Raw genomic sequence first — 26993 nt, forward strand, 5'->3', positions numbered from 1 at the left:
AGCAGGCAGAAGGCCTGCAAAGAAATGCCCTTGTGCAACAGGAGTGAGAGGACAGCCTCACCCACAGCACCCTACGACTGGGGAAGGATAAGGCAGGCGGTTTGAGCATGGGTCCCCACCCCAAGCGGGCACAGGGAAAGCAGCAAGATTACCGTAACATATCCTCCTTTCCTGGGTTGTCTGGAGACGAGGAAGCACTCCCCCAGTAGCGAGCAATGGCTGCTGCCTCTTTAGCCACCAGATGAGTAGATTTTGACTTTCTGTTGGAAAGAAAGGGGCCCTTTTTAAGTGGGGTGCGGAGACCCAGTCTGAGTAATGCTTCTCAGCTTTTGAAACTGCGCACAGAAGCACTGACCAACCCCGACCAGAGAGCCACAAGAGCAGCTTCCCAGTGCTCACCATGGCTATTAATACTGCTCCCACAGCAAGCCCAGCTTTGCGTTCATTGAGCCAACGAGTTTTCTGTAACCGACCTACCCCTTTGCCCTTTACCTGTTAGTTTGATCCCAGTCTTTGCTAGGCTCCGAGTTGCTGATGTTCTTTGGTTTCTGCCCAGCGATTTCATCACGTTCAATCTTGACAAAGTCTGAAGGAAAGAAAAGGCATAAAAGTGTGTTTTGGCAGCTTCAGAGTCTGATTGCCTAAGTTTTCTGTGATACTGCTTGTATTAAGGCATCTCTCTTTGTCTATCAGAGTGACAGACAGCTTTAAACAGTTGCTGCTATCGTGTTTTCAACTGCCCACTAATACATATGGTGTTTTGTTGACATAGGAAAAATGTGTGTATCTTGGAATACAAAGGTCCTGATCTGCCAAACAGCCACATACGGGTCATTTTACCATCAAGAGAGTAATAGTAAATGTCATGAGGCTGCTTTTGTACTCTGGAAGAGAAAAAGTAGCAAGGTGAAAATAAGCAAGGTTTGTGATCTTTTAGCCAAGGAGCTGCTCCCTGAGAGCCTCACATGCTCTTTGCAGGTGTTCCCCAGGATGACTGGAGCAGGGAGAGCTTTGGCACCTCTTCACATAACCACTGCAAGTGGAAATACGGTATCACCATTCAATAAAATCAGTATTAGTGACAGACAGGGGGCTCTCTCAGTCTGCTGAATTTACTTGGATGATGAAAAAGAAAAACCCAAATTGAATTGCTGTGTCTTTCTGGAAGAGTACAGGTATACCCCTGAGAACTAAGGATACTCACATCCTGCATTCAGCATCAAAAGATCTTGCCTCTTTGGGACTTAAAACACAGCCAGGATAATTTTCAATTCTTTGACAGTTATCAGAAATCTTTTGAGATGGATATTCTCTAGGGCAAGCATCGCAGAGATGATGTCGTTCCTTACCATATAGTTTCTCTCTCTGTTTTCCTTGTGATGTTTGTAACTTGATTTCACCTTGGAAGACCCCTGTTTTCTCACCATGGTGTGTCAGCACAGTATGGATAGGAACTAAGGATTCTGTTGCTTCTATTCGCAGGGCAATGCAGCCTTCCCCTAGAAGAGCACAAGGAGACAATGAGCCTGGGACTGAGAAAAAAAGCATTGAAATCTTCTTGTGTCAGTCATCTATTATCACTGTGCTGACAGGGCTGAGATTACTGGAGAGAATCTACTTTGGATCGCAGTAAGGAGTGTAATATCTCTTGAGAAAGCAGGGGCATTCATTTCACTTCTTTACATACGTGTGAAGGATTTGGGCATTGGAGACACCCGCAGGTGACTACAGGGTTCTGAGCTTCCATTACTGGTAAGGAACACATGAGCCTGTGGCTGCCATTTCAGTTAATGGGATTTTGGCAGAGAGCCTTCTGTGGACGAGCACTGCTGGTTAGAATTTGGAAGCAAGCAGCACTGACAATGACTTTTCTATAGCCAGGAGAAATGAATCAAGTAAGTGCAAGTGAAACAGGACCTGTATGTTCTGAATACACAGCACAGGAGCAGACTCCTGATTTAATTCCTGTGAAGTCCTTTATTTTTAAGCTGCTGCTCTTTTAGGGCTGGTAAAGCTCACAAAAATGGTTTCTTCTAGTTCATATTCCTGTAATCGTCATTACCTCACACAATATTGGCCACAATGTATTTTTATATGTATTGAGTTCTAAATCAGAAGTTGGAGCATCATAGATGTTCAGTCTGTAAGAGTTACTTCTCTCCCACTCTTTCGGTGGTTTGGAAAAATCTAAGTAGATTTTGACTCATCCAGAACTTTACAGCTATACATTTACCATAAGATTCATCACTGTCTGATGACTTAACGCTGATCAGGATGTGTTGATCCAGTAGGTATTCTGGGTCTGAAATAATTGGAGTCAGCTGCAAAGACAAGTTGATGTGGGTCAATACAATAAGTGGTCTACACGAACACAGTTCTCCCTGTGCTTCAGTCCCAAATGAGCAAAAGTCAGCTGGACAAACCCATTGAGGGTATCATGTCACCCCCAGGATTGGCCTCTGATGATGTTTGGAGATCTGTGCTAGAAAGCTACACACTTTTAGAGCCCACCCACTCTCACTCCCAGCACAGCAGGTAGAATGGTACAAATCAAACACTCATGGGCTGAGGTGCAGTTTTCTCCTGCAGTGCAGGACTGAAAATTGCTCTAGGAGGAAGTGATCTGGACTCTGATTACGCTCTGTTCCCAGAAATCTGTTTGGCTGTTGTTACAATCACTTATTGTAGAGGCATTCCCCAATCTCTCAGTGTAAGGCCATCTTTCCATAGTCAGCAGTTCTTCTTCTGAGCTATTCAGAAGGGTACTGACGTGCATATTTGCTCCAAATCCAGGAGCTCTGATAGTTCTTCCCGCTCCCACTGTGCCAGGAAATGGAGAACAGCTCTGATCCCAAGGACAGGACTTGTCTCTGACACTGATGCACAGAACACTACTTCTGGGCACTGATGGCCTTTTTAACACAGGTAAAAAATACTTGGTCAGCTTTTCTAAAAAATAGAAAAAACTTTGCCTGACAGGCAAGGAAGCTCCAGGGCAGAGTTACTTTTTAAGATGTTTGATCTTCCAGCAAAAACTGAAAAACTGGGCCTGCTTAAAAGACTTACCAGCATAGTTGTGTTCACTAAAAAGGTGAGAAAAAAGTCACGCTCCTGAGTGACATAAATCACGCGCCAGCAAAATTCGTGATTAAGGATGAAAGTAACTGGCAAGTCCTTTCCTGCTTATAACATGCCCTGTTCAGCTAAGCCCACCCTGCATTCTTACAGTCTCTTGAGTGTAAACAAGACTACAAGCATGTTCCTGGAAATAATGTTTTTATAAGGAAAAGATGTAATGTTGCTTATGGGATGCAAGTGGAAGGCTTCTGTTCCATATGGATATGGAAACACAGTCCCAGTTTACCTTTGGAAGTGCATCAGTGAACTTTACCACAAGCTCCCCTTCATTCCCATCCTCATTTTCTCCTTCCTGGCTCTTTACAAAACCTGCAAAGTGATGAGAAAGTTGTTCACCAGAAGAGACAGTAAGAACTTGGCTACAAATTCTTTTCAGATGCTAGATCTGCAAAAGGCCTACAATTATTTTCCTGCTTGGGCAAAAGTCTTAAAAGCATTAAGAAGCTTAAAGTCTGAGCTTTGGGTGAATGTTTACACAGTAAATTTACAAGTGATTTTACTGGAGCATTGTTAAATGGTTTTATTTTACAGTTAAACTTGGCACTGAAAAGCTCAGCGCATACATGGACTGGAGGATAAGAACATGACAGCTCTTCCTACGCCACTCAAGATAGCACACTTTTGAAATTCTAATTTAAGATTCGTAATACACTGTTTCCATAGAAATTTATGCAAATTTTGATACAGCCAAAAAATAATCTTTTATGGAACTGTCTTTGACACAGCGCTCTGACATGCGATAATGTGATGAAGCATACACCGAAGGCATGCTGTCCCACTTAGAGGAGCAGTCCTGTGATGGGGAATCGCTTAAAAAAACCACAGCAAGGGCATGTAGGCTCGCATTACATAAACAGCTGAGACTCAGCCCTGCAGCACAGGGACCGGGAATAAGATCTGCAGCGCTGGTAGGTACACAGTCCCATTTAGAGAATCAAATCACTATCTTTCACTTCTAAGTTGGTCCTCTGACTTATTCTTTTTTAAACCAGGGTAATTAAATTGTTTTTATTAGCATAATGCAGATGCTTTATTTTGAAAATATCTGATCCTTTGCAGCAGGCACGATTAGAAATTTAATCGATCAATATGTTGGCTAAGTAGCAATTTTCTGTGTGATCAGCAAGAACAACACGTGTTTCTCTTCAAGAAAGGAATTATGATATTGCCGAACAAGATGGAAGAAATTGTGGATGGCTTCATGTCGAAGCACAGACTGCAGCTAAATGGCTGTGGGGTTTGGCTTGCGTTGCTGACAATACAGAATTACTTGTAAATGACAACAAACCTCTAGGACATCCCTTTTCTGCCTAGAACAAGTGATCCACACAGCTGTTTATTTATTTAGATCAAAGCAAGAGGAAGGGGAACTAACCCAAACAAGCAGGAAACTGACAGAAAGAATAAAGATGGGCAAACCCATACTTTCTAAGCAGCTAGAGTGAAACTCAATGTAGAACTTGGTCTGGGACTTGGTCTTCAGAGTAGCATAGCAGTGCAGGAACTCTATCTCCCCTTGAGAATCCGTGTACTTGGAGTCTAAGAAAGAGGAATGGAAAATAATGACATTTTCAGTAGGAGATAAAGAGAGGGCATTTTTGAGTGGACTCTTTTCAGAAGCAGCTTTTTCTTTCACAATATACAAAGCACCGCATGTTGTACCCAAAGGTGAAGGTAGCACACCTGCACCCAAAGCGACTAACCATTCTTTGAAACAAACTGTGAGGTGACTCCCACTTCAAAGGTGGCAAAGACAGGACTGTGGTCACTCGTCATGATGTCAGTGGTGCAGCCTGCCGATGAGAGAGGGAGGATAGTTACTGCCCTGCGTTTCTGCCCTGCTGCAGTGAGATCACTGCCATAGAAATATTATTCGGTAATTTTCCAGAAAACATAACTGTCACTGTGGTAACTCGTCTCTAGTCAGAAGTGTTTCTACGTAATCCCGTGTGACTATATAGGAGTGTAACTTTTTTGTCAAAATACATAAAGGTTTGGTTAAGGGGCAGAACTCTACCATATCATTTTGCAAGTGACTGTCAGTGTTAGATTCCCCCGGTACAAAAAGCACTTGCAGGCTTCCTGGTTGCCTCTGCAACGTGCACAGCTAATTAAAGCTCTGATATGGCAGGAAATCACGCAAGCATGCACTGGTGTTACTTCAGTGCTACAGCACAACTCATGGCCCAGGATTAACAGTGAGTGAGCAAGACCCTGAGGCGCCCTAAGCGCACACTGTGTTCCTGCCAGCCTGGCCCGTTGAACAGAACAGCGCACAGAAGCAGGTGCCAGGCTCCCTGGAGGTGCTTATTTGACCACAGACCTCATCGTAGTCTCTGTCATCAGATCAGTGCACCTTATCCCCCAAGAGACTTCTACAGCCCTCTTCTCAATCCCATGCACAAGAAACCATCAATGTCATACTCAGACGCTCGAGCCTACATATAGTTGATGAAATTTCAGGAACTAGTATCTAAGTCTTTTTTTTTTAAACAGGTCCTGTGGGCTTCCTCTCTTCCCCGCACTGTGCTTTTGTGATGCTTCTGAGCCAGAAAGGCAACAGGCTCTTGGTACCGCAGTCCTTCTGGAATATGATTTGGTGCAAGAGAGATGTTTGCAGCTCCAACCTCTGCAGACTGGACTGTGTACACAGGGTCTGCCCTACTGTCACCATCAAGTGAGGAGCTCCTGATGGTAACTGCACAGGAAAAGTGGTCGTTGCCAAGAAAGAGCTGGTGTAAAGTGATCCTACAGCGTGGCCTAAAGGTGGACAGCTGCAGCTGTCTGAGTGGTATTCTGCACATAAAAGAATAACAGAATTAATTCCCAACCTTGTAAGGTTACAGGCAGGGAGAGTTGGCTCCGCTCTGCCTAGTTTAACATCAGGTCCCTCTATGCTGAGTGCCTGGCAGTGCAGGGAGATCCTACAGATTCTGCTCTGAATCATTTCCGTTTCAGACGGATTGCTTTGCTATCTACAATCTGTTATCTACCCACCATAGGACTGACACACAACGTGCACCATGGGGTATGATTTCCAGAGCACTCGATCACACCAGGATGGCAAATTGTACTTCATCTGCAAACCAAAGGAGAAGTGATGTCAAGAAGAAGGGAAAGGACCAGTTCACAAAAGAACAGGAAATTCACTTGCCCAAACACCATATATTTGTGCCCAATCTTTTTGTTTGTATTGACTCATTTCAAAACACTACAGGGGCAGAAAATGCACAGACTTTTTAGGTCACTTTCTTCTGCAGGATTCACTTTTCCCGCTCTGCCACGCACTTCTGAAGGAAAATCAGTTTCCACCTACCCCTGTAGCTTTTTGCTTGGTGTAAGCATACTTCTCCCGGGTACCTCTTTCAAAACGGTAGGTCGGAGCAAAAGTAATCTCTTCTTCCTCTAAAACAGAGAGATAGCTCTGTTACCTGGCCTCTTGAGAACCCTCCCCTGGGCAAGACAGCCACTGCTCTGTACACCCTGCCCCCAGAAAGTCTCGCAGGGAAAGTTGCTGGAAATGGGAGAGGAACCTGCCAATAAATTCAGAATCTTACCGAACTGCAGAAACACCTTTTGGTCCTTTCTCTCTATGAGAAGCTGGTCGAAAGCCAGCAGCTCCGGATACTGCTGCTGCCTGATCTTCTGGATAATATTCTCTGCTTCCTGCCAACAGGGAAACAGCAGAGCTGCAGATGATGCAAAACCTTCTTCTAAATACTCCCTTCGCTGGTGAGCTAGCAAGTGCTTCTCAACTGTTTCACAGCGCCATACCCCCTGCCACTTCCCCATCTTTCCCTTCACTGAAAGGCAGGCCCCAGTCTTTGCTGCGTGGCTGAGCATTTGTCTATCAAAACAGGCATCAAAATGCCCACACATCCCCTACACACGCATATATACGCACACACACAACCAGATGCACATCAACACCAGGCTTGCTGTTGCCTACCGCCTACTGAAACCTATCCAGTATTTATTATGGCTTGCCTGTTTCTGAAGGCCTGTTCCGAGCCATTAAAAGCTAACTGAACGGAGCAGAAAGGCAATCTCTGGATCAAGCTGTTCGGGGACAGATGCTCGCTCACAGTGGGAACCAGAGCTGGGAGGTTTGGAGAAGCGATGCTGCCTGCAGCAGCAAAGTGTGCCAGACGGCTTCCTGGGTCCATTAATCCTGGGAGAGGGCAAAGGGGAGTTCCTCACTCTCCCCCAACTGGTGTCACACTCGTGCCATGGGGATCCCTCCTGCCTCCCCCCTTTCTGCCAGCCCTTCTGCCACGTTGCCCTAGACTAGCAAAAGATAGCGCTTCTACAGCAACACAGTATTTTGCCTCTCCAGGGATTCACGCAGGGTCCCTAACCGTCGGGGGCTGTTCCACACGGTAGTTCAAGTCTCCCAGCCAGAAAAGATGAGTAAAGCGATGAGTGATGTTAAACGGACTCAGTTTCTTATCTCCCAGCGTCAGGAAGCGCAGGATGTTCGTGTAGTTCTGGTTGCGTCTGTCAAGACAAGAAACATCTGCCTGACATACTAAATTGCCATGCCATTTCTGAACGCCTGGGCCGTCAGGGACTGCCACTTTACTAGGCAGGAACCGATTTGGCTCCACATCTAGAGAAGAGCAGATCAGAAGCCAAGAACTTGCCACCCCTGCCTGGCAACTGCCCCTCAGCAGACAGGCCCAGGTAATGTGCTCGCTGTCTCCTGGGGAGCCAACCTACTTCGTGCAACTAGTAATGCAGCGCAGCTCTTGTGCTGCGGCTTGCGGCGTGCGTTGGCTGGGGGGCAGGAGAGCAGCCTCTGCGTGAGGAGGGCATTTACAGCAGCTCCAGGCTGCTCTAGGTTGGCTGTCAGACTGTTTCCACCTGAATTGAAAGGCTGGAAAGCTGTCCTAAAGACACTTTTGTTGACTCCTGGGTCTGTGCTTTTCTGAGCTGCATGTCCTAGAAACCCAGCATTAGACTGTTGCCTTCAGATTTCAGCAGCAAACACATAACTAGATTCTGGCAGCTATTCCGGGCCCTGGGGAACTCTTCCACAGAAGTTAACTCCATCAGTGGCAAGGACCCTGTGCAGAAATCCCACACCATCTGCTTTCTGGGTCTTGGACTGGGAAAGATGGCAAAGCCAACCTCTCCATTTCAAGTCGTCTGTGCTTTCAAAACCACTCCTTCCAACTGCTCCAGCTGCTCCCAGCGTGGGCACAGATCTCCCACCAATGTCGGGATCTTTGCCTTCCAGTCCTGTGGTGCACAGAACCTGCCAAGACCATGGAAACTCATTTCACAGCTGGGTGTAGAGAATTAGCCACCGTGGAGATACTTTTGTGCTACATCCCTCCCTCCTGCTATCCCTGACAGCATGCTCTGCCTGGCAGGATCTTTCCCAGCTGTGCCCCAGGGCACACCACAGCTCCCATGTCCCAGCACTACAATGCTGAGGAGGCAGATAGTTCCCTTCAGCACGTTATTCTGGGATGGGAAACACCTTCCCACACCTCTCCAAAACCCTGTCGATCAGGGAGCTGTTTTCCTCATGTACTGGGCTTGCATGACAGGTCACACAAGTGTTGAGCTCAACACTTACACTTGGCTCGGAAATAATTTTGCTGCACCCATGTGGTATGGCCATATAGCAGAAGTCCCTCATGTAAAGTACCACAGTAAGCAGCATCTTTAGCACAGATTGCCCTCCCAGGAGACATTGAACAATTTTTTTATGGTCAGGAAAACATGCGTGTGACTATTTAGTGGGCCTTCCTTCCAAACAGGGCCCAGAGAATTTCACCCTGTGTCAACAACCATTTTTGAGAGAGCAAGATGTATCTTACCTGTGTTTCTTTTCACTTCCTGAAGTCAAATGGCTGTTAACAAACCCAAAGGAGGTTCCATTAAACATGAATGACACCCCCACAGCTCCTTTATTACCTGGAAAAGGATAAGCCAAAAATGTCAAAAAAATCCATCCACCTCCAGGCTGAGTCTAGCAAAGATAAGAAAGCACCTAGCACATCTTCAGTGAAGGGGAGGATGGAGAAGAGAAATAAGGTGACTTAATCAGCACAGAAAGAATTAGTACATACAGCACAGATTGTGGAAAAAAATTTTCTAAGAATGTTAAAAAAAAGTAGTTGAAGGGAAAGAAGTTCAATTCCCTTGTGAAACCCAAGAAAGAGCAATCCAACAGCCAAACCAAAGAAACAAAGGCGTTTCCTGGGAATATAAATAAATATACATATATTATATACACACATGTGTATGCTAAGTATAGACACAAGTAGATTCCCTCTCTTACAGGCAGAGTAAGAGATAATGAGTGCTGGTGGGATATAACTTTAGTACCACTAGTGTCACATAAATGTAGTCAAAGGAGTCCTGTTGAGAAAAAGCTGTTCCGTTTCAGGGACAGTGCTGGCACAGACTGAACAGGTCTCAGTCCTCTGGGCAAGATGGGGTCTGTTCCTCACCCAGCGTGTTTGCGATGCCTGTCTTCACGTTGTCTGTGCAGATGTGGCTGATGCGGTTCTCATGTTCTGGCTTGGCCAGTACAACAATCCTGATGTTCCAGAGAGTATGGATTGCTATCTGCAGGGATGGAAAGGTTAGAGGTTGTATTTCTGCACATACCTGTGGAGCTGCGCTGCAGCTGCAGCCTTCCTGACTCCTCCTGTAGTATTTCTACACAAATTTTCTTCTCGTGCTCAGGATATGCTTTCAGTCATTTTAATCAAAGGTGGGAGGAAGGACCTACCTATTTTCCAGTGCCATTTTCTAGTTAATCATTGGATTGCCTTGCTTGAACAAAATACAGTTTCCCAATCACCATGAGAATCGTAAGTCCTGCTGTCCTGCGGCCTTCCAGATATGCTTACATTTCTTTCTTGACATCAAGACAAGATGCCCGTGGGGCACAGCAGCCCCCGGCAGCACTACAGGCTGGGGCAGGGGGCTGGGAAGGGCCCGGCGGGACAGGGCCTGGGGGGGCTGGCTGGGCCGGCTGGGCGGGAGCCCCCCGTGTGCCCAGGTGGCCAAGGCGGCCAGCAGCGGCCTGGCTCGTGTCCCAGGCCGTGTGGCCAGCAGGGCCGGGGCAGTGCCCGTCCCCCTGCGCTCGGCACCGGTGCGGCCGCCCCTGACTCCTGGGCTCAGGGTTGGGCCCCTCACGGCCAGAGGGACATGGAGGGGCTGGAGCGTGTCCGGAGACGGGAACGGGGCTGGGGAAGGGTCCAGAGCACAAGTGCTGTGAGGGGCGGCTGAGGGAGCTGGGGGGGTTCGGCCTGGGGAGGGGGAGGCTCAGGGGGCCCGTATGGCTCCCTACGGCTGCCTGACAGGGGCTGCAGGCAGGGGGGGTCAGGCTCTGCTCCCAGGGAACAAGTGGACAAGAGGAAATGGTCTTAAACCGTGCCAGGAGAGGTTTAGATTGGAGATGAGGAAAAACTTTGCCACTGAAAGGGTTGTCAAGCTCTGGAACAGGCTGCTCAGGGAGGTGGTGGAGTGACAATCCCTGAAGTGTTCAAAAAACCGCATAGATGCAGTGCTTAGGGACATGGTTTAGTGGTGGGCTTGGCAATGCTGGGTTGACTGTTGGACCTGATGATCTTAAAGGTCTTTTCCAACCTAAATGATTCTATGATTCTATCACTGAAACTCAGCAATGTCCAAACCCGGTCTTAATAAAGTTCAGTCTTCTATGACTGTGCCTGCGTGCTGTTACATCCTGTTTTGAAAGTGCAATAGCCTATGGTGAGATCTAAGCTACAGCTGGCTCAAAGTTTTATAATCTCCTCCTCTATGAAGGTCAAACTATCACCATCACTTGACTCAAGTGCTCAGCATCTTCCCCTTGCTCCCAGCCTGGCAGGCAGGGGAGCTTCATGGCAGGGTCCCTGCTTTGGCAGTGCTGGGGGTCACTGTCCATAGCAATATGCCCATCTAGCCAGCGCCAGGGGAAGATCAAGAAGTTGTCCATGGGCCAGCAGTGTGCCCTTGGAGCCAAGGTGGCCAGTGGGATCCTGGGGCGTGTTAGGAGAGTGGCCAGCAGGCGGAGGGAGGTGATCCTGCCCTCTGCTCTGCCCTGGTGAGGCCACATCTGCAGTGCTGGGTCCAGTTCTGGGCTCCCCAGTTTAAGAGAGACAGGGAACTACTGGAAAGGGTCCAGCGGAGGGCTACAAAGATGATGGGGGACTGGAGCATCTCCCTGATAAGGAAAGGCTGAGAGAGCTGGGGCTGTTTAGCCTGGAGAAGAGAACACCGAGAGGGGATCTTATCAATGACTACAAATATTCTTAAGGGCAAGTGTCATGAGGACAGGGCCAGATTCTTTTCAGTGGTGCCCAGAGACAGGACAAGGGGCAACAGGCACAAACTGACACAAAAAGTTCCTTCTGAATATGGGGAAGATGATCTTTACCTTGAGGGTGACAGAGCATTGGCACAGGCTGCCCAGAGAGGCTGTGGAGTCTCCTTCTCTGGAGACATTCAAACCCACCTGGATGCGACCCTGTGCAACCTGCTCTAGGAGACCCTGCTTTAGCAGGGGGCTGGACTAGGTGATCTCCAGAGGGCCCTTCCAGCCCTGACCAGTCTGGGATTCTGTGATCTCACAGAGTCCACAGACAGATTCAGTTCACTCTCCCTCAACCAAATGCAATGATAATAAAGGGAGGGAAGGGGAGGAGGTATAGGCAAAATGCCACTTATTTCTCTGTTTCTTTCTCTGAGTTATGTGCAATAGCTGGAATAGCCCCTCACCACTTTGAAGCTGATACTGGTGATTTCCTGCAGGGATTGTCTCAGGGTCTCCAGCCATTCTTTCTCCCCTTGGGGATCCTCCTGGGTGCCAATCACATAGATGTCATGAGGAATGTAGTCAGCAGTGTCATCACGGGTCTTCCCCTGCCCCTTGGAGAGAAACCAGGAGGTGATCTTCTTTGGGGGAGGTGCAGCACCTTTTGTTAACAAATCAAACACCAAACTAAGTCAGAGTGTGTTCTGTCAAACCCAGGATATAGACAACTCACGGGGACAGAAATAACAGGCTTCACATTCACTCTGTCCCCTACCAGTTTCACACCAGCCAGGGCTCACTGTTCGAAGATGATGAAGATGTTAACGCCACCTGACACACTGATGAAGGAGTGACTCTGCTCTGGCCACCTTCCCCGGTTTCAGTAGCGTGCTGAGGGTAGCCATGTGTAAAGGAGCTGTACTCCTGGCCTGCCACTGCCTTTATCTTACCCCTTAAGTATGACTGAGCACAGACAGCTCAGCTTACAGCAGTTTGAACCAGGCTTTTCTCCCAAAATGCGAAAAATAACTCAAACTCCACTGTCCTCAGCTACACCCTGTCCCCTTCTCTAAATATTGCAAATGCTCAGCTCTCTTCCCAGGCTGGACACACAGTCCCTAGTCATTCAGAGGCAGCTGATGTGCAGCTACTGGAATTGCTCCCGCCCTTTCTGCCAGGTGGAGGATAGCTCACACTGCTGCACTCGCTTCATGTCAGCCACAATTCCCTGTCTTTGGAGGAATCCTTCAGCACCCATCAGGGCCAACTTTACGGCCCTTTGACTGGAACTATAAGAAGTGTCAAACTGCATGCAAGAATAAGCCTAGAGATCAGCTCTTTCCCTGTCCCAGTGGAAAACAACCCTGGCGTACAGATCTGCTACAGAACAAACATGGTGTCTGGAGCTCATCATCATGGCAGGTGAGCACACAATTTGGCAAGTGTCTGAAGGAACACCCATGTCAGAAGGGAGCCCATACCCATATTCCAGGTCCCAATGAAGATGGTGATCATATCAGGCTCTGGTTGCTCCGAGTGTTTATTCTTCATCTGCTGCAGAAGTTGGCAGAACCCTTCTCTCTTCTAGACAGGGAGGAGCAGAGACAATTAACAAGATGCTTAACTCCTCCAACACGACCTCTTGAGAAATTAGCTGAGCCAGGAAATTCCCAGCACACTTGAAGGGCTGATTAGCTCTCCACTATCCTGAAACCTTTGAAGATGCTGTCTTTCCTGTAGTACTTTATTAGGTACTTAGCTTGTGCATTACTCTAACGATTGCCGAGCTGGTCAGAAGACAGCCTGGACTTCCCTCTGGTTTGCCTGTATGAACCTTTTTCCAGCCACCCTCACATGACTCCTTGCCTCTTCTCACTGCTTGCTGATATTCTGTTCTCCTGCCTCTGTGACAGCACCTAAGCATGGCTGCCCTCTCCAGTATCTCCCTTCACATGGAACACTTGTTCATTTTCTGGATGCTTCCAGAACAAAGGAGAAATTTCATTTTCGCAAAGCCAACCACCATCCTTCAACAGTTCATCTGTCTCCCAAGGAACGCCCCTTGTACCCCTCCCACCCAGGTACCTGTGCCAGGCTGGCAGGAGGGAAACGTTGTGTATGTACCTTGGAATCAGAAAAAACATATTCCTTCCGCTGCGTTTTTTCTTTTTCTGTTTCCAGCACAATCACCAGTTTGTTAGGGACCTTCTGGGACTTGATAAGCTGCAAGACTAAATGGAGACTGGGTGTCAGGAGCTGCAGTCACTGAAACTAGAATCCCACCAGAACTAACAGGATGCTGCTTGCAGGCTCAGGACGTATGTGGTCTTTTAAGCCTGAGGCTCACTTTGCCCCACATCACTACATTTTAATGTTGCTTAATTCTGTTCCCTGTAGGAATAGATTTGGATTCTGAAGTGAAGAGGAGCTGCAAAACTCATTCTGCCTGGAGCTCCCGTCCATACCAAGCCCTGCAGTGTGAAGTGGCTTCCTGCAGGCAATATCTCTGTATCCTCAACCAGCCTACACGTATTCCTTCCCCATCTGTGAAAAAGGAGGTAAGACCTCATTTGGTGGTAAAGGTGGTTCCTCCCTATCTAAACCAGCAGCTAAGTAATTATGAACACCAGGTGGAGAAAGCCATAAGTGAAAGCTAATCTTTTCAATCACTGCCAGCAACAGGTTGATTTTCCAGTAGGAGAGAGCCCAAGGGCACTGTTTACTCTGATAAATCCTAGCCTGTTTGGCTCACTCTCAGTGAGCTGCCTGTCCAGAAACACAAGAGGAAAAGAGGGAAGTTGTTTGAATTGGGCCTTCACAGACCAAACTGGCACAGCTCATCAGTAGAGATATTGACTCACATCAAAAAAAAAAAAATCAAGGGGAAATTAACTGAAAAATGTTACTGAAACAGAGTATCTGGCTTTTTACCATCAAAAATCATCACAGAAGTCAGTATGTTCCTGCAGAATGTTTTGGGGGTTTTTTTTAGTGACTTGCTTTTCAGCAGAAAATGGTCTATCACAAACAGCTCCATGTGGAACCTTCTATCAAAACCTGCTCCCTTGCTACCTGCTACCACTGGCTTCACTGTGGTGAAAAGATCTGTGAAAGCTAATTACCCCAGTATTGATTCCCTGCTCTCTGCAGGTCACTTTGGAGATAGGCAGGCTAGACTGACTGGAGCCTTGCACAATGTCCAGGACCTAGCAGAAATATTTGTACTCTGGGCCAAACCTTGCCCTCAGTGAGGCCAAAGGGAATCCCTCCCCATGATCTAATGGAGCGAGATTCTAGTCCAGCGTTTGCAAACTTAAGCATCTTACTTTTCTTGTGGGTGTAAAACTTGTCTTCTGGACCATCCTTAGCTCTCTTGATAATCAGTTTTCCCATTTCCACATCAACCTTGAGATGTATTTTGGAGAAAATTCCTAGGGAGTCAGCTTTCACCTATTGGAAACCAGAGATTTTTCATAAGCTATCTTCGACACTTCAGTCACTTATTACAAATGCAACAGTTGCCTGAATTCATGGACACATATCGTCATTATGCCAATCTCACTAGACATCTCTTAAGCATTTACATGGTGCTAAACAGCATCCAGGAATAGCTGTTATCTCTGTGGCAGCACAGCAAAGTTCCCAGGAACTGAGATACCGACAAATGTGCATTACTGTCCTTCCACACCGTGATCAGCATTGTTAAAGAAGTATGTTTACCTCAAAAGTGACAGGGGGGATAAGGGAGCGCCGGTGTGTTGAGTCAGGACCTTCAATCAACAATGTTTTCACCTGTAAAAGAATTTGTCTGTACCAAATTGTGTTTGGTGATTCTGCACTACATTGAGAGTAATGAAGTCAGAGCAAAGAAATCTCATTGCAGCAGAGGACTGAACTGATGATGAACAAGAAGCATAACTAGAGGCAAAAGATGACAAGAAAATAATATAAAATAGCTTTAAAACTCTACCTTTTCTTCAATGGAAGACAGCAAAGCAATCAGCTGATTGAGTTTCAATACAATATTGACTGGACTAGCTTCACCGAGCATCTGATAACCACAACATAGGGAGGGAGGGGAAGGGGGAAAAAAAAGAAAAAGAAAAAAAAAAAAGAGAGATGCATAATTACCAAACCCACAAGAGCATGGCCTGGAAGCGCAGCAGCCTCGCCCCAGGAGCGCCTTGCACACAGAGTAAGGAGTAGCACTTGTGCCTCTGCCCTCTGATCCGTAATGGGAAGAGCTCAGAGTTTGGCTGAACATGCAGAAGTATGGGAAGGTGGAAGGACAAATCTGCAAACTTTGTCCATAAGTTAGAGGCAGCTGGGCATGCAAGGCAGTCAGTTCGCTGTTGGGGGACAGGTTTCCATGACCAGGTCCAGGCCTCAACATACAGAAGTCCTGGGCTTTTGGTTTTCTGGGCTACTGGCAGGGAGGGAAAGGTCACGGGACTTAAGTGGACTTGGGGAAGGAAGGATTTGGCAGTGAAACATCCTGGAGCAAAGTTTATGGAAAGAGAAATGTGCAGTCCTCTGAGGAAGCATGGGGAGATGGAAGTCCTCAGGCAGTTTGCTGCACTTTCCGCTGGGGCAGGAAGGGTGAGCAGGCAGAGGGGACTACGGGATAAGTGACACTGTGGGGATATAACTCACTGTGTGCCCTCTGCACTGCAGCCAGCCAGAGGCTAGAGAGAACAGAAGTGGTAACGGACCATGTGAATCCCACCGGTCATGGCTGTGCAGCCAGAACCCCCTGTGCCGACAGCCACCCCCACGCCTCTCTCTTCTCCTTTTCCCACCTTCCAGCCAACTTACTTGTGAGCGCTGATGGATACCAGGGTGCAGCTGCTGCTCAAACACCTTCTGGATGGATTCCAGAGATGGGAGAGTCCTAGAGGCTTCACTGGGAACAGAGACAGGGCAGAGGTCTAAGGCTGTGGCCGGCTCCCTGGGTAGGTTAGCTCTTGGTCTTGTTGGACAACGCCACGCAGCAGAGATGGCACACATTCACGCTAGGCCTGCTGTCACCACGTGTCATGTTCTTGTCCTCTGCTGCTTCCTACCCTCTGAACTGGTGGGATGGGTGACGAGAGCATGTCTCACCTGCCTTAGTGATGCTGCCAACCAAGGCAGTTTAGAGTTAGGCAGCTGGCATTGCCTTGCAATGGCCGAAGCATGGGCATATTGCCTGTTCTTTGGGGTTTGCTTTGGAGGTGGTAACTTCCTACATCTCCCCAGAAAGATGTTCCAGTCTAGGCCAGACCTGAGGACACTGTAAAACCAGCATCAACCCAACTATGCCAACTCATAGATCAAAGTGCACTCAAAAAATCTCAAAGCCCAGCGAAGCTGGGTGCCTATGAATGCTGCAGCAGCAGAGGCAGCTCGGTTTTGCACAGGTCTTGTGCAGCTGCTGAGGCTAATGCAGGATGCCAGGGACACCATGCAAAGAGGAAATTAATATTTAGATTTTTTAGCTCACATGACAAAAAGGGGCTGGGCACAGCAAGGGGATGGAAAAGGCAGCCTTTAATCTCTTGAATGAGAACCATTTGCAGGTTACAATGAGATTCCTTCAGCATTTCCCAGTTAGATTCCACAGGATGCTCATTTGTCAAAGCGCTGTTGTATGAATTTGGCACAGAAGCCGCTCTCCGATAATGACAAGACTTATCACGGAAAGACTAGCCAGGGAGTGCAGGTCAAAAGGAAGGTGATGGTGGGGAGCAGCACTAGGATGCTTGCATTGTGCCTAGTCAAGAGTGGATATTAATGATTTCCCTCACTTTCCTAAGTCTGAATGGACCGGATTTTACTCCCTGTTTGTTGGGGAAAGTGCTCCAAAGCGAAAGTATGCCTGCCTGTCTGAAGATTAGATATTTGTCTAGGTGCTGAACCACGGATGATTAATTGCCTAAATCAAGCACTCACGTTTGAAATTTCCATCTGAAAGACTTGCCGTGGGGCACACAGAAGTACAAGACACTTGTAGGAATCTGGATCTGCTAAACTTAAGTCCTCCAACACCACTTTGGTTCACCTAGGGCCAGTGTCACCGCAGATGGCTCTGGCCCCAAACCCAAGACTTCCATTGATTTCTGCAGCCATGGAGTCAGGCCCCAGGAGGCTGCAGGCAGTTGCAGGAGCATTGGGTGAAGTTCAGTTTGAAAAGAATGAAAATATATTTACTGTGACTAAGAGTGCAGGATGTGTAGGCCATCTCTCAAAAACACCGAGCAGCAGCTGCCTGAAGTTCAGAAATTAGTTCTTATGGGAAAACTGCCCTTTGTTTGCTGTATGGTACATCATGTAACATGCATGTGAGGGTGTGGGAAGAGCATCTGTAGGCGTTCAAACACAACAAAACCACAAAGTGGTTTTAATTACACTTACAACTCCTTTTGTTTTCTTCTCTTGACAGTACAAAGGAAATACATGCAGTGATCTTCATTGAAGTGTCAGAAGCCTGTGTGTCCATACAATTGCACAAGTGCTTGAAAAGCTGCCTTAAAAGCTCTGTGTGCACATTATCCAGTGAAGGAGAACAAATGAGTGTGCAGAGCAGTGGTCAATGACCAAATGACAGCTTCAGACAGCAGCAGGCTGAATAGTCACTATTAGTGTTTTTCACTTAAAGCTGGTAAGAAACTGAACAAAGTCCACTTGCATCAGTAGTCCCTCCTCTTTGTTGCACTGGCACCAGGCTCTCCATGAGTCAGCTTTCCAGCCCCTGGAGGATTACTCTGACTAAGGAAACCCTGGGATGCCAGTTTATTTCAGCACTGAATACTTCACAAAAGTACCCCTCAGCCTTAAAAACCTCTAATTTGTTTCATTTTTAGTACATGGCCTGTCAGAGTGAACAGCCTCTCCCAAGAGTGGTTGCCCTGTTGTCTGTCCCCTGGGCTCTGATAAGATGTGCCATGGCTGCCCCAGGGCCACAGCCAGCCCTAGAAGGTAGTAGCAGCCTCCAACAGAGTTAAAAAGAGCTTTCGATGTCTCTAATGCACATTGGGGTCTGGTTCTTGCTGAATTAATCAGGGATCGGTGGTGAGGAGGGTGAGGGGAAGAGATCACAAACTCTGCATTCCCAGTCTGCTGCGGCCCAGCTGTGCTCGAACTTCTTGCTCAGAAACGGGTCCTGCACCTGTCCGTGGATAATATATGAACTGCAAAAGGCACAGACTGTTCACAAACAGCTGGCCCAGCTCCTCTCCCAACCCCATGGTGCACTACAAGCTCTTCTCCTAAGCACTGAGCAGCTCCAGTATGTGTCCCTGTACCTTGCTAACACTGGCAGGCAGTGTTTACCCACAGCCAGGTATCAAAGCACAGGAGTCAGCCAGAGGGCACCGGGATGCTCATTTTTCACAGCCTGTCTGAGAGTCACTCTGAAAGGTGGCACAGCTGGGAGGTTGGAAGAAGCCAGAATACAGCATCGCGAAACCCTCAGAGTCACCGATCTGCGTGGCTCATGCCCGGCCAGGGCCAGCTGAGCCACAGCAAGCACCTGCCTGCGCGCTCCAGCCCTCGGCACTGCCAGGGAATTCAAAGGAGCTTCAACTCCAGTGAAAGAGCTCAAGCTGTGCCAGTTAACATTTCTTCTTGTTGGTTTTTTTAACCTGTTCTCAAATATTGTGAAAATAATGAAATTGAACATTAGTAACAAAAAGAAGACGCGACCACCAAGAAGCAGCCTAGGAATTATCTGTACATTCAGCTGGAATCCCTGCACAGCTGAAGAAAGCTGAGGTAAATAAATACTAAATATAGGTAGTGCCGCTGATTAAATTTGAATTCAGAATTCTGATAAGGGAAGCAAGTTAAAACCTGAGACAAACCTTGGAGATTAAGACTGCAGAAATCTGTAAGATACCCAAGTATCTGCCCATTAGCCAGCTGAAGCTAAGCAAATAATTTGGTGGGATGGTAGAGATTCATGGGACAACCCAAACAGAGGGGAGAGGTTCCTCAAAGAGTTCTGACCGGCGTTGAATGCAGCCTGCAGTTCTGGATCTTCATGAGAAACTGAGGAGGCAACTCCATCTAACGGAAATAACGCTGGTATGGGGAGAAAATGCTGGGGACCCAGGGGAAGAACTGCACGAAGACATACACCTCCGTAACTACATGCAGCCACCAGAAGAACGGGAGGCAAGCAGCTTGCCCTTTGCTGCACTGGGGGTGTGCAGTGCCCCTGGGCTCAGCAGGCACCAGCAGAAGAACCCACCCAGCTCTGTTCTAGGATGATGCTTTGCAAAGTCCAGTCACCAAAATACCTACAGAAAATCTGGAAATGTCAAAGGTGTCCTGGCACTTGAGAGGATTGTGGACCCCTTGTATCTCCTTTCTTGCCATCACATGTACATTTATGAGGAGTAGGGTCGTGAAACCCAGATAAGGTGAAGTAGAACAAGAAGTTGGAAATGGAAAAAGCCAGCCATCATCAGAACAGCATCACTGGCGGTATTTTAGTAACACAAAACTCTCACTTGTGATTTCATTAGGTTTTAGTTTCCTTTGTTCAGGTTTATTCTTAGTTAGCCACCTGGGTCTCCCCCTCTGTGGGTGTAGAGAAGCAAAACCCTCGAGCAGGGCACAGAAGAAGAAGGGCAGCTCTCTGCAGAACCTGTCCTCAGCCCTGCCAGGGACTGGTCAGTGGGTGGCTGGCTTCTGCCAGAAGGAGAAGGGCTGCATATTCCTTCCACTTTGCCTGGTAAAACGTGCACAGTGCCCACCACTTCAGAGGAATAACCATGGTCCCAAGCAGCCGAGCACCTCACTCACTCCCTGCCTTCCTTCCATGGGTTAAAGCCAAGCAAATCAACAGTATCTACCCTGCGTTTTAGCCCTTTCTTCAGCCTTGGCGAGCTCTAGAACAGGATCAGGCCAGTAGCCCTACCAGCCTGGCTTCTAAATGCACTGGAGAGAAGAATATTGCAAGCTGCAGATACAAGTGTGGAAACATATGCCCTCTGCCATAGAGTGCCCCAAGATCTCTGCAGAAGTGTGGACTAATCTCCTCATCTGCTTACAAGCAGCAAGGGGGGAAATCACATCTCTCTACCAGAAAAAGAAGGAGTTCGGCAAGGTTTTAGTTCCCTGTCAGATTTTCCTATTCGGGACCTGGGAGGTCTATAAATATGAAAGGTAAAATTTGTAGTCTAGGCTTGTTTCTCCTTTCATTCGAGCTGGACTTCACTGACATCAGTGGAATCACTCCAGGTTCACAGTGGGAAGAAAAATCAGTGTTTAAAACATAGCTATACACCAATATGTGCTTGTTTCCATAAACGACTTGTGCTTGACAATTCTGTGGGTGTCATGTATGCGTTACCAAATTATGCAGTTAATCGGTTAGTGCAATCTTTTATTTCTTTCTAAACAGAGCATAAAAAATAATACTCCACTGACTGAAACCACCTATAGGGAAACTTCACTGTCAGAGCTCTGTCTTTTACATAGATTTCACATTTTTGGACTGGAATCACAGGTCATGAGATCTACACACAATGTTTTTGAGAGTAAGCCAGTTTCCTGTGCCAGAAATGCAGGTTCTGACTGCACACACGCGGCACCTGCATTAGACTACAGTGTTACAGCGTCGTACTCTGATCTCTGAAAACGAGCCTCTAGTTACCTGAAGAGTCCTTTGCAAAGAAGCGTAAGTAGTTTCTTCAGCTGAGGAAGATTGCTTGAGCCTGTCTGCACCATCTCAAAGTCACTGATGATGTGAACTCGCAGGTAATCTTGGATGAGTTTAAGATGTTCGTCAGAAACACTGTGAAAGAAACAGACAGGTTAAAAGCCAGCTCTTCTCTCTACTTCTAAATATCAGACAGTTTTATTGTTTTGCTGAAACTTCCACTGCCAGCAGAGACAGATGGGGAGCAGCTTACCTTGGATTTCAGTGTAAATATGCAGTCCTCAGAACTGAACCATGGATCCCCCACCACACTGCTGACACCTCCTCCTCTTCCTCCTTCCCCTCCCCAAATCCTCTGCTCCGTGACTGCTGAGCTACCATGCCAGGGGAAGTCTTGTGATGCCTGGCTTTGCCAAAGCCATGGTGGCATCATTAGCACCATGGCAGGTAAAGCCAGGCTGCTGTGAGGTCACTAATAATCAGCAGGTCACGGGCTCTGGGGAGATGAAGGCTCCCTTTCACCCCACCAGGTCCTGCTTTGAAGGTTTTATTCTAAACAATCCAAAACAGGGGAGGGGGGAGCAGCTGAGACCACAGAGCTGTACAGGATGCTCCCGTCCTCCCTGTCTCTGTGGAGCTGGACTCCAGCACCACAAGGAAGGATGAACCAGGCAGACTGTATGTGCTGTCTTGTGCCTTGACAAATGCAGAAAGTCCCAGCTAGCTGCTTGTGATGATGCAGGTGGAATGGTGCAGGCAGATGAACAAAACTGGGTTCTCCCAGTCAGCCAGCAGCTACTGGGCCACTGCAACAGGACCCGGGGTGCCACACACGACCACTGTTTGCTCAAGGCTTCTCACTGCCCTGGCAACAGGCATGACTTCTGATTTTATTTTTATTTTTAAACTTGCACATCTGGTTATTAAATGTCATGCAGCTTCCTCTAAGGGCCTCAGTGCATGTCCAGATTTGGCACAGCTAGCACGTGGGACAATGTGAGTCAGACCTGTAGCTGGAGTAACTCAGTAAGTATCAGTACCTGGAAAACCACACACAAATTTATTCTTTTTGAGGACTGGCTGGTGCTTTCTGATACAATCAGTAGTTTAGGCACACAGCTGTTACACCAAAAATCTCAGCTGTTACCATCCTTTGTGTTAGAAAACTGTACTTCAGTGGTGAAAGTCTATTGGTGATTTTAATACTTTAGAAAAGTATTTTTTTTCTAGACGACAGCTGGACTGTAAAGAGTAGCCAACACACTGTAGATCTGACTCTGTTCTTCATTTGGCAGTAATAGCTGAGGAGTGGTTTCATTGAATCAAGTAGGTCCTCAGCTGCCCCAAACAGAGGCGCCCAGAAGGCGCAGAGCTGGGCTGGAGGCTGATTCTGCAGCCCTGCGACTTGCCATCCTCACCTGCTGGTGTCCTGGTACTGCAGTCGCTGGAGAAGTGTCTCAGAAAGGGACAGTTTGTTAACATCTGCCACCCTGGAGTTTTCAGGGAGAGAAGATACCTCCTTTGTCTCGCTGCTCGGCAGTGCCATGAGGATGTTGCGTGGGGGCAGGATAGGAGGCGTGGGTACCAGGTCTGGCAGGGAGGAAGGGAATGTGACATAGTCATCCCAGCATGGCAATTTGACCTCCTCCCCCTCACCCACAGGCAGGGCAGAGTCTGCACCCACAGCGGCAGCCACTGCACAAATGGTCCCTTCGAAAGGGTCTCTGATTCCAGGGCTCGATACGGGCTCAGCCCTGTGCTCAGTGGTGTGAGCCCAGCGTGCCGAGCCTGGCAGGGTAACCTCACCCCAGTCAGTCTGACTGCCCCAGCTGCACATCAGCTACAAGGGTTAGTTACTTAACTAGGAATATAATGCTTGAGAACATAGCTGTACCTCATCCGTATCGTTACCATTATCATGGAGATCTGCAACTGGGGCAGAATGAGTGGAGGGGCATGATGGAAAAAGCACCAGAAACTGCTAAAGGAAAGAAGCGAACAGCTAAAGTAAGCAAACAGAGATGGAGAAAATAGACCTTGTAATCTAATACAGAGGGGCTGAGTATCCTGCCTTGTCTTGTGGGCATCAAGTTGGAAGCACAAAGGGTTTTCCTGCTCTGTCATCCTGCAGATCAGTATACCTCCCTCTCCTGGGAGAACAGCAGGTTCCTCTCCCTTTATCCCAGCCGTGGCTGCCTTTCTTTTCATACCAGTTACTCCAACACTTTGTTACACCTGTCATAGGTAGCTAGTTGAGCTATGAGGTTGTTTGGTTATTTCCTGATGATGGCATTTTCCGTACAAAAAGATCCCCCAAACTGATCCACTGCTCCTGGGCAGAAGCTGTGACTCACAGAGCCACCGTGGCACAGAGCAGGGGCACAGCTGGGTGGTGTAACCTGCAGGGTATCTGGATGCTCATCTTCCACCTCTGCAATTTTACATATACGATGACCAGGCATCTCTAGGCCCTACATGGCTCCAGCATGATGGCACTGCAGTGCCTCAACAAAATTAAATTCTGTATATGAACAGCCCAGCCCCAGTGCTAATACCTCTTCATCTAAAGGCTCTTAGTCTTGGCTAGAACTTCATTCCCTGCTGCTCACCTCTCTGTGTATTATTTTTAATGTAGTTCCCTCCCCCACACAGAGAGCTGGAGACTCGGTGCAGCTGGCCAAAAAACAGGAACATCTTTCCTGAGCAGCTTTGCAAAATTTTGTTCTCTTTCTTCATGAGAATTGCATATCAAAATCTTCCAGCTCCTATTAGACACCCATTGGACTGCATAAATGTGCACAGGCACATCAAACTGCTTTAGTTTTTTAGCACACGTCTCTGTCTGTCACAGGGACCATGCCCTTCAGACAAGTTTTATTGTAATGTTCACAATTTCCGAACAGACGTCAGAAAGGACAGGAAGGATGGCTCTGTGGGCATGACCTTCCCCTGGGATTCAGCAGAACAATAACAGATCCAAGAGATGATCCAGGAAAAATCCAAGGAACGATCCAAGACCAGTGAGTGTCAGGAACCCACAGTGACATTTCATATAAAATAGTTGGGATGATGCCAATCACACCTCTTCATCATACATCTGCCTCTATACATAGAGCTAGACTGTCTACCACTGCAGGATCTGTGTCCTCTGGTTGTAACTGTTAGAAATGTCCTCTAGATCGGAGCAGATAAGGAGGCCTGAGCTTCAGATGACCAAGACCCACAGGAGCTGCAGGTGCATGGCACTGCAGAGAGATGTGCTCCAGGTCTCTAGGGGAGTACCTGCTGCTGAAACAGTGGCTCTACAGATGCAGCACAGGGAGAGGGGTGTAGAGATGTGTGAGATACCTCAACATAAACCAGCTTGAGCCCAGATGAAGGACAACAGATCAGTCAGCCCTGCACCTGATACAATATACTTCTGCAGAGAGCCTCAGTGTACCCCTCAGGTGAACTAAACTGATGTGCCAGGTGCAGTACCACCCCAAGCCATGAGGACTCACTGCTTCGAGGTTTTGCCAGCTCAGGTCTCTCTATGCCCTGCTCCGTTTTATTGTCTGGCATGCTCTGCTCTCCCTGCCTGTACTACATATCTCCAGTCCAGAGCAAGTGTCAGCTGTCTGCATCACCAAGTCACATAATGGGTTTCTTACCAGCATCCTCCTCTGGTTCATCTGCAGCCTCCTCCTCTTCCCGTGGCACTGGATATTTGAGGTGCCATACCAGACCCATGTTCTCCTTCTTGTAAAATTCTATCAGTTCCTCCAAGTTCTCAAAATATTTCACGGGAACACCCTCTGATGCCTGAAACAAAACACAGAGGTTGTCATGGTCTGAGATTTCCTACCACAGAAACACCGCTCCTCACAGAAGGAAAAACAGTCATAGAGAGAGAAAACCCCCACTGCCACCATCCAGAGAAAGCCAGCCCAGCTCTCACAGCCTGTCCGACCACAGGCTCTGTGCAGAACGGCTCCTGCAGTATAAACAGAAACAGATACGCACATGCGTTCCAGCCAGTGTCAGCAAAAATGGCAACCTTAAAGACTCACTGAAGCCAAATGGAAAAGCTCTCTTGTTTGATTCAGTGTGCTTGGCTTCAAAGCAAAGGAAGACTTTAAAACCAAAGAATTCTCCCAGATTTTTGCATTCCCTCTTTTACCGAGCACAAAACCCCTGGACTATATTATATTTTACAGTATCCAGGAAGAATTTTTCTGTGAAATTGCAAGATAAACATGTCTAAATCTAGATGTTAGCATCCCTTCCAGAATCCAAAGGCTCAGAACTAGGTTCAAATGAAACAAGCTAGCAAGGTACTGTCACGTAAAGAAATGCTGGGATTAAGATTTAGAAAGCCGAGGCTCAGGGCACAGCTAGGACTGTGAACGCATCAGGCATGACACCGAGCCTGCCAGCTGAATTTTAACTGTGACTAAACCTGCCTCTAGCAGGGCCCTGGCAACTAATCTCAGGAAATGGATACTTGCAGAGGGCAAACATAAGGTTTTAGAGGTCTTCAGAGGCAAAGCTTTAGAGCAATTACAGCTCCGCATTGGTGTGAATGGTAAACCTGCCAGACTCGCAGGCAGGAACAGCTGCCACCCCTGGAGCTCTGCCCCGCTGCCTCCACTGGCCCTACCAAAGACAGAGAAACGATCTGTTATGGCTCAGCACAGCCCTCCTGCCCCAAAGAGCTCTGCTTTACCCCCAGAACCGTTCCTTAAATACCATCCAAACCCAAAGCAACAGCAACATGTAACCAAAGCTCTGAGCACTGTTCCCAGGGCAAGGTGCTTTCTTCCTGGACAAAAGGTTTTCCCAGAGAAACCAGCCCAAGGTGGCCCTGCCTGTGCATGGAGCAAAACATTCAGAAGCAGAGCAGATGCTTTCCAGCCCCACAAAGCTGTTGTTCTTGACTCAAAAGAGCAACACTGGGAACTGTTCACAACTGGGGATACAGCAGCAGTGGGCAATCAAAAGGAAGACCTGGTCACCCTAATGGCAGGCTTGACTTGCACTGTTTTACATACATAAAGCTATATTTTGCACAGGCAATATAGTTAGTTAATAACAAATTAAAGCTTTGCCTCCAATCTGAAATGACTTGTTATGCATTCACACTTCAGACATGCTGCCTCTGACTAACAGGCAGGATATTTTAATTTCTTTTCAGATCGCAATTATTTGCCATACAAATTAACATACACAAAGTGTTAATACAAGTTTGAACAAGCTTATTTACTTGCCATTTGTGTTTGTCCAGTTTCTTGCTACCTGCGAACCTTTTTCATTTAAAAGGCAAATGTAGCAAAACCAAGAGATTAAGCAGGAAAAATACTAGCATAAATCACAGCGAGTAGAACACAGAAAAGTGCCTTCAGTGAGTCCTAGCAGCAACAAGATTTTTTTTTTTTTTATTTTTCCCAAAGAATAAAATCTCAGGCCAAAAATTAGGACAGTGCTTTCGAAACTAAACTACATTTGAAGCCTTCAGTGCCCTCAGGCCTACCATCAAAAATACCCTTGATTTTTAACTACACCTGCACGTCTTTAAAGGCACAGCAAGACACATTTTCATAATGAATGTGTATGATATTTCTTAGAGCTTTGCCTGTTACAGCCTCCTTTTCTGTCTCCCAGGTGTTCCTGCATTTATCAGGATTTATTATTCTCGTACACTGGAAAACATTGCATTGAACATAAAAGCAATGCTTGAACAAACACTGGATTTTCCTTTTGTGAGGCCAGAGGTGTTGAAATAAATTGCTGGTTAAATCTTGACATGACCACAACAGTGTAGGCCAGATGCTGCTCTGCTAGACCAGCACAAACTCAGCATAACCAGAATGACTTCTGATTTACCCCAATGCGAACAGCGTCTTGGTCCTCCCAGACTCTTCTGCTTCTTGATGCTTACTGTGAAGG

General features: G+C 47.4%; 1 protein-coding gene across 2 annotated transcripts in view; it reads right to left on the reverse strand.

Moving 5' to 3' along the window:
- The window catches only part of INPP5D (inositol polyphosphate-5-phosphatase D), a 56734-nt gene that overhangs the window by 4296 nt on the left and 25445 nt on the right, over nt 1-26993 (reverse strand). For both annotated transcript variants that reach the window (XM_056357918.1, XM_056357916.1), the window contains exons 3-25: nt 24719-24869; nt 22484-22655; nt 21060-21200; nt 16235-16322; nt 15390-15470; nt 15140-15211; nt 14746-14869; nt 13544-13650; nt 12901-13003; nt 11884-12080; nt 9603-9720; nt 8967-9063; nt 7497-7635; nt 6696-6804; nt 6455-6543; nt 6136-6217; nt 4842-4931; nt 4564-4677; nt 3365-3447; nt 2234-2321; nt 1350-1499; nt 493-586; nt 153-260 (exon numbers count right to left, since the gene is read on the reverse strand). In XM_056357918.1, the coding sequence (XP_056213893.1) occupies nt 153-260; nt 493-586; nt 1350-1499; nt 2234-2321; nt 3365-3447; nt 4564-4677; nt 4842-4931; nt 6136-6217; nt 6455-6543; nt 6696-6804; nt 7497-7635; nt 8967-9063; nt 9603-9720; nt 11884-12080; nt 12901-13003; nt 13544-13650; nt 14746-14869; nt 15140-15211; nt 15390-15470; nt 16235-16322; nt 21060-21200; nt 22484-22655; nt 24719-24869 (2597 nt within the window). The remainder of the gene's footprint in view (nt 1-152; nt 261-492; nt 587-1349; nt 1500-2233; nt 2322-3364; nt 3448-4563; nt 4678-4841; nt 4932-6135; nt 6218-6454; nt 6544-6695; nt 6805-7496; nt 7636-8966; nt 9064-9602; nt 9721-11883; nt 12081-12900; nt 13004-13543; nt 13651-14745; nt 14870-15139; nt 15212-15389; nt 15471-16234; nt 16323-21059; nt 21201-22483; nt 22656-24718; nt 24870-26993) is intronic.

The sequence above is a fragment of the Falco biarmicus genome, chromosome 13 (genome assembly GCF_023638135.1).
Source record: "Falco biarmicus isolate bFalBia1 chromosome 13, bFalBia1.pri, whole genome shotgun sequence".
Classification (NCBI taxonomy): Eukaryota; Metazoa; Chordata; class Aves; order Falconiformes; family Falconidae; genus Falco; species Falco biarmicus.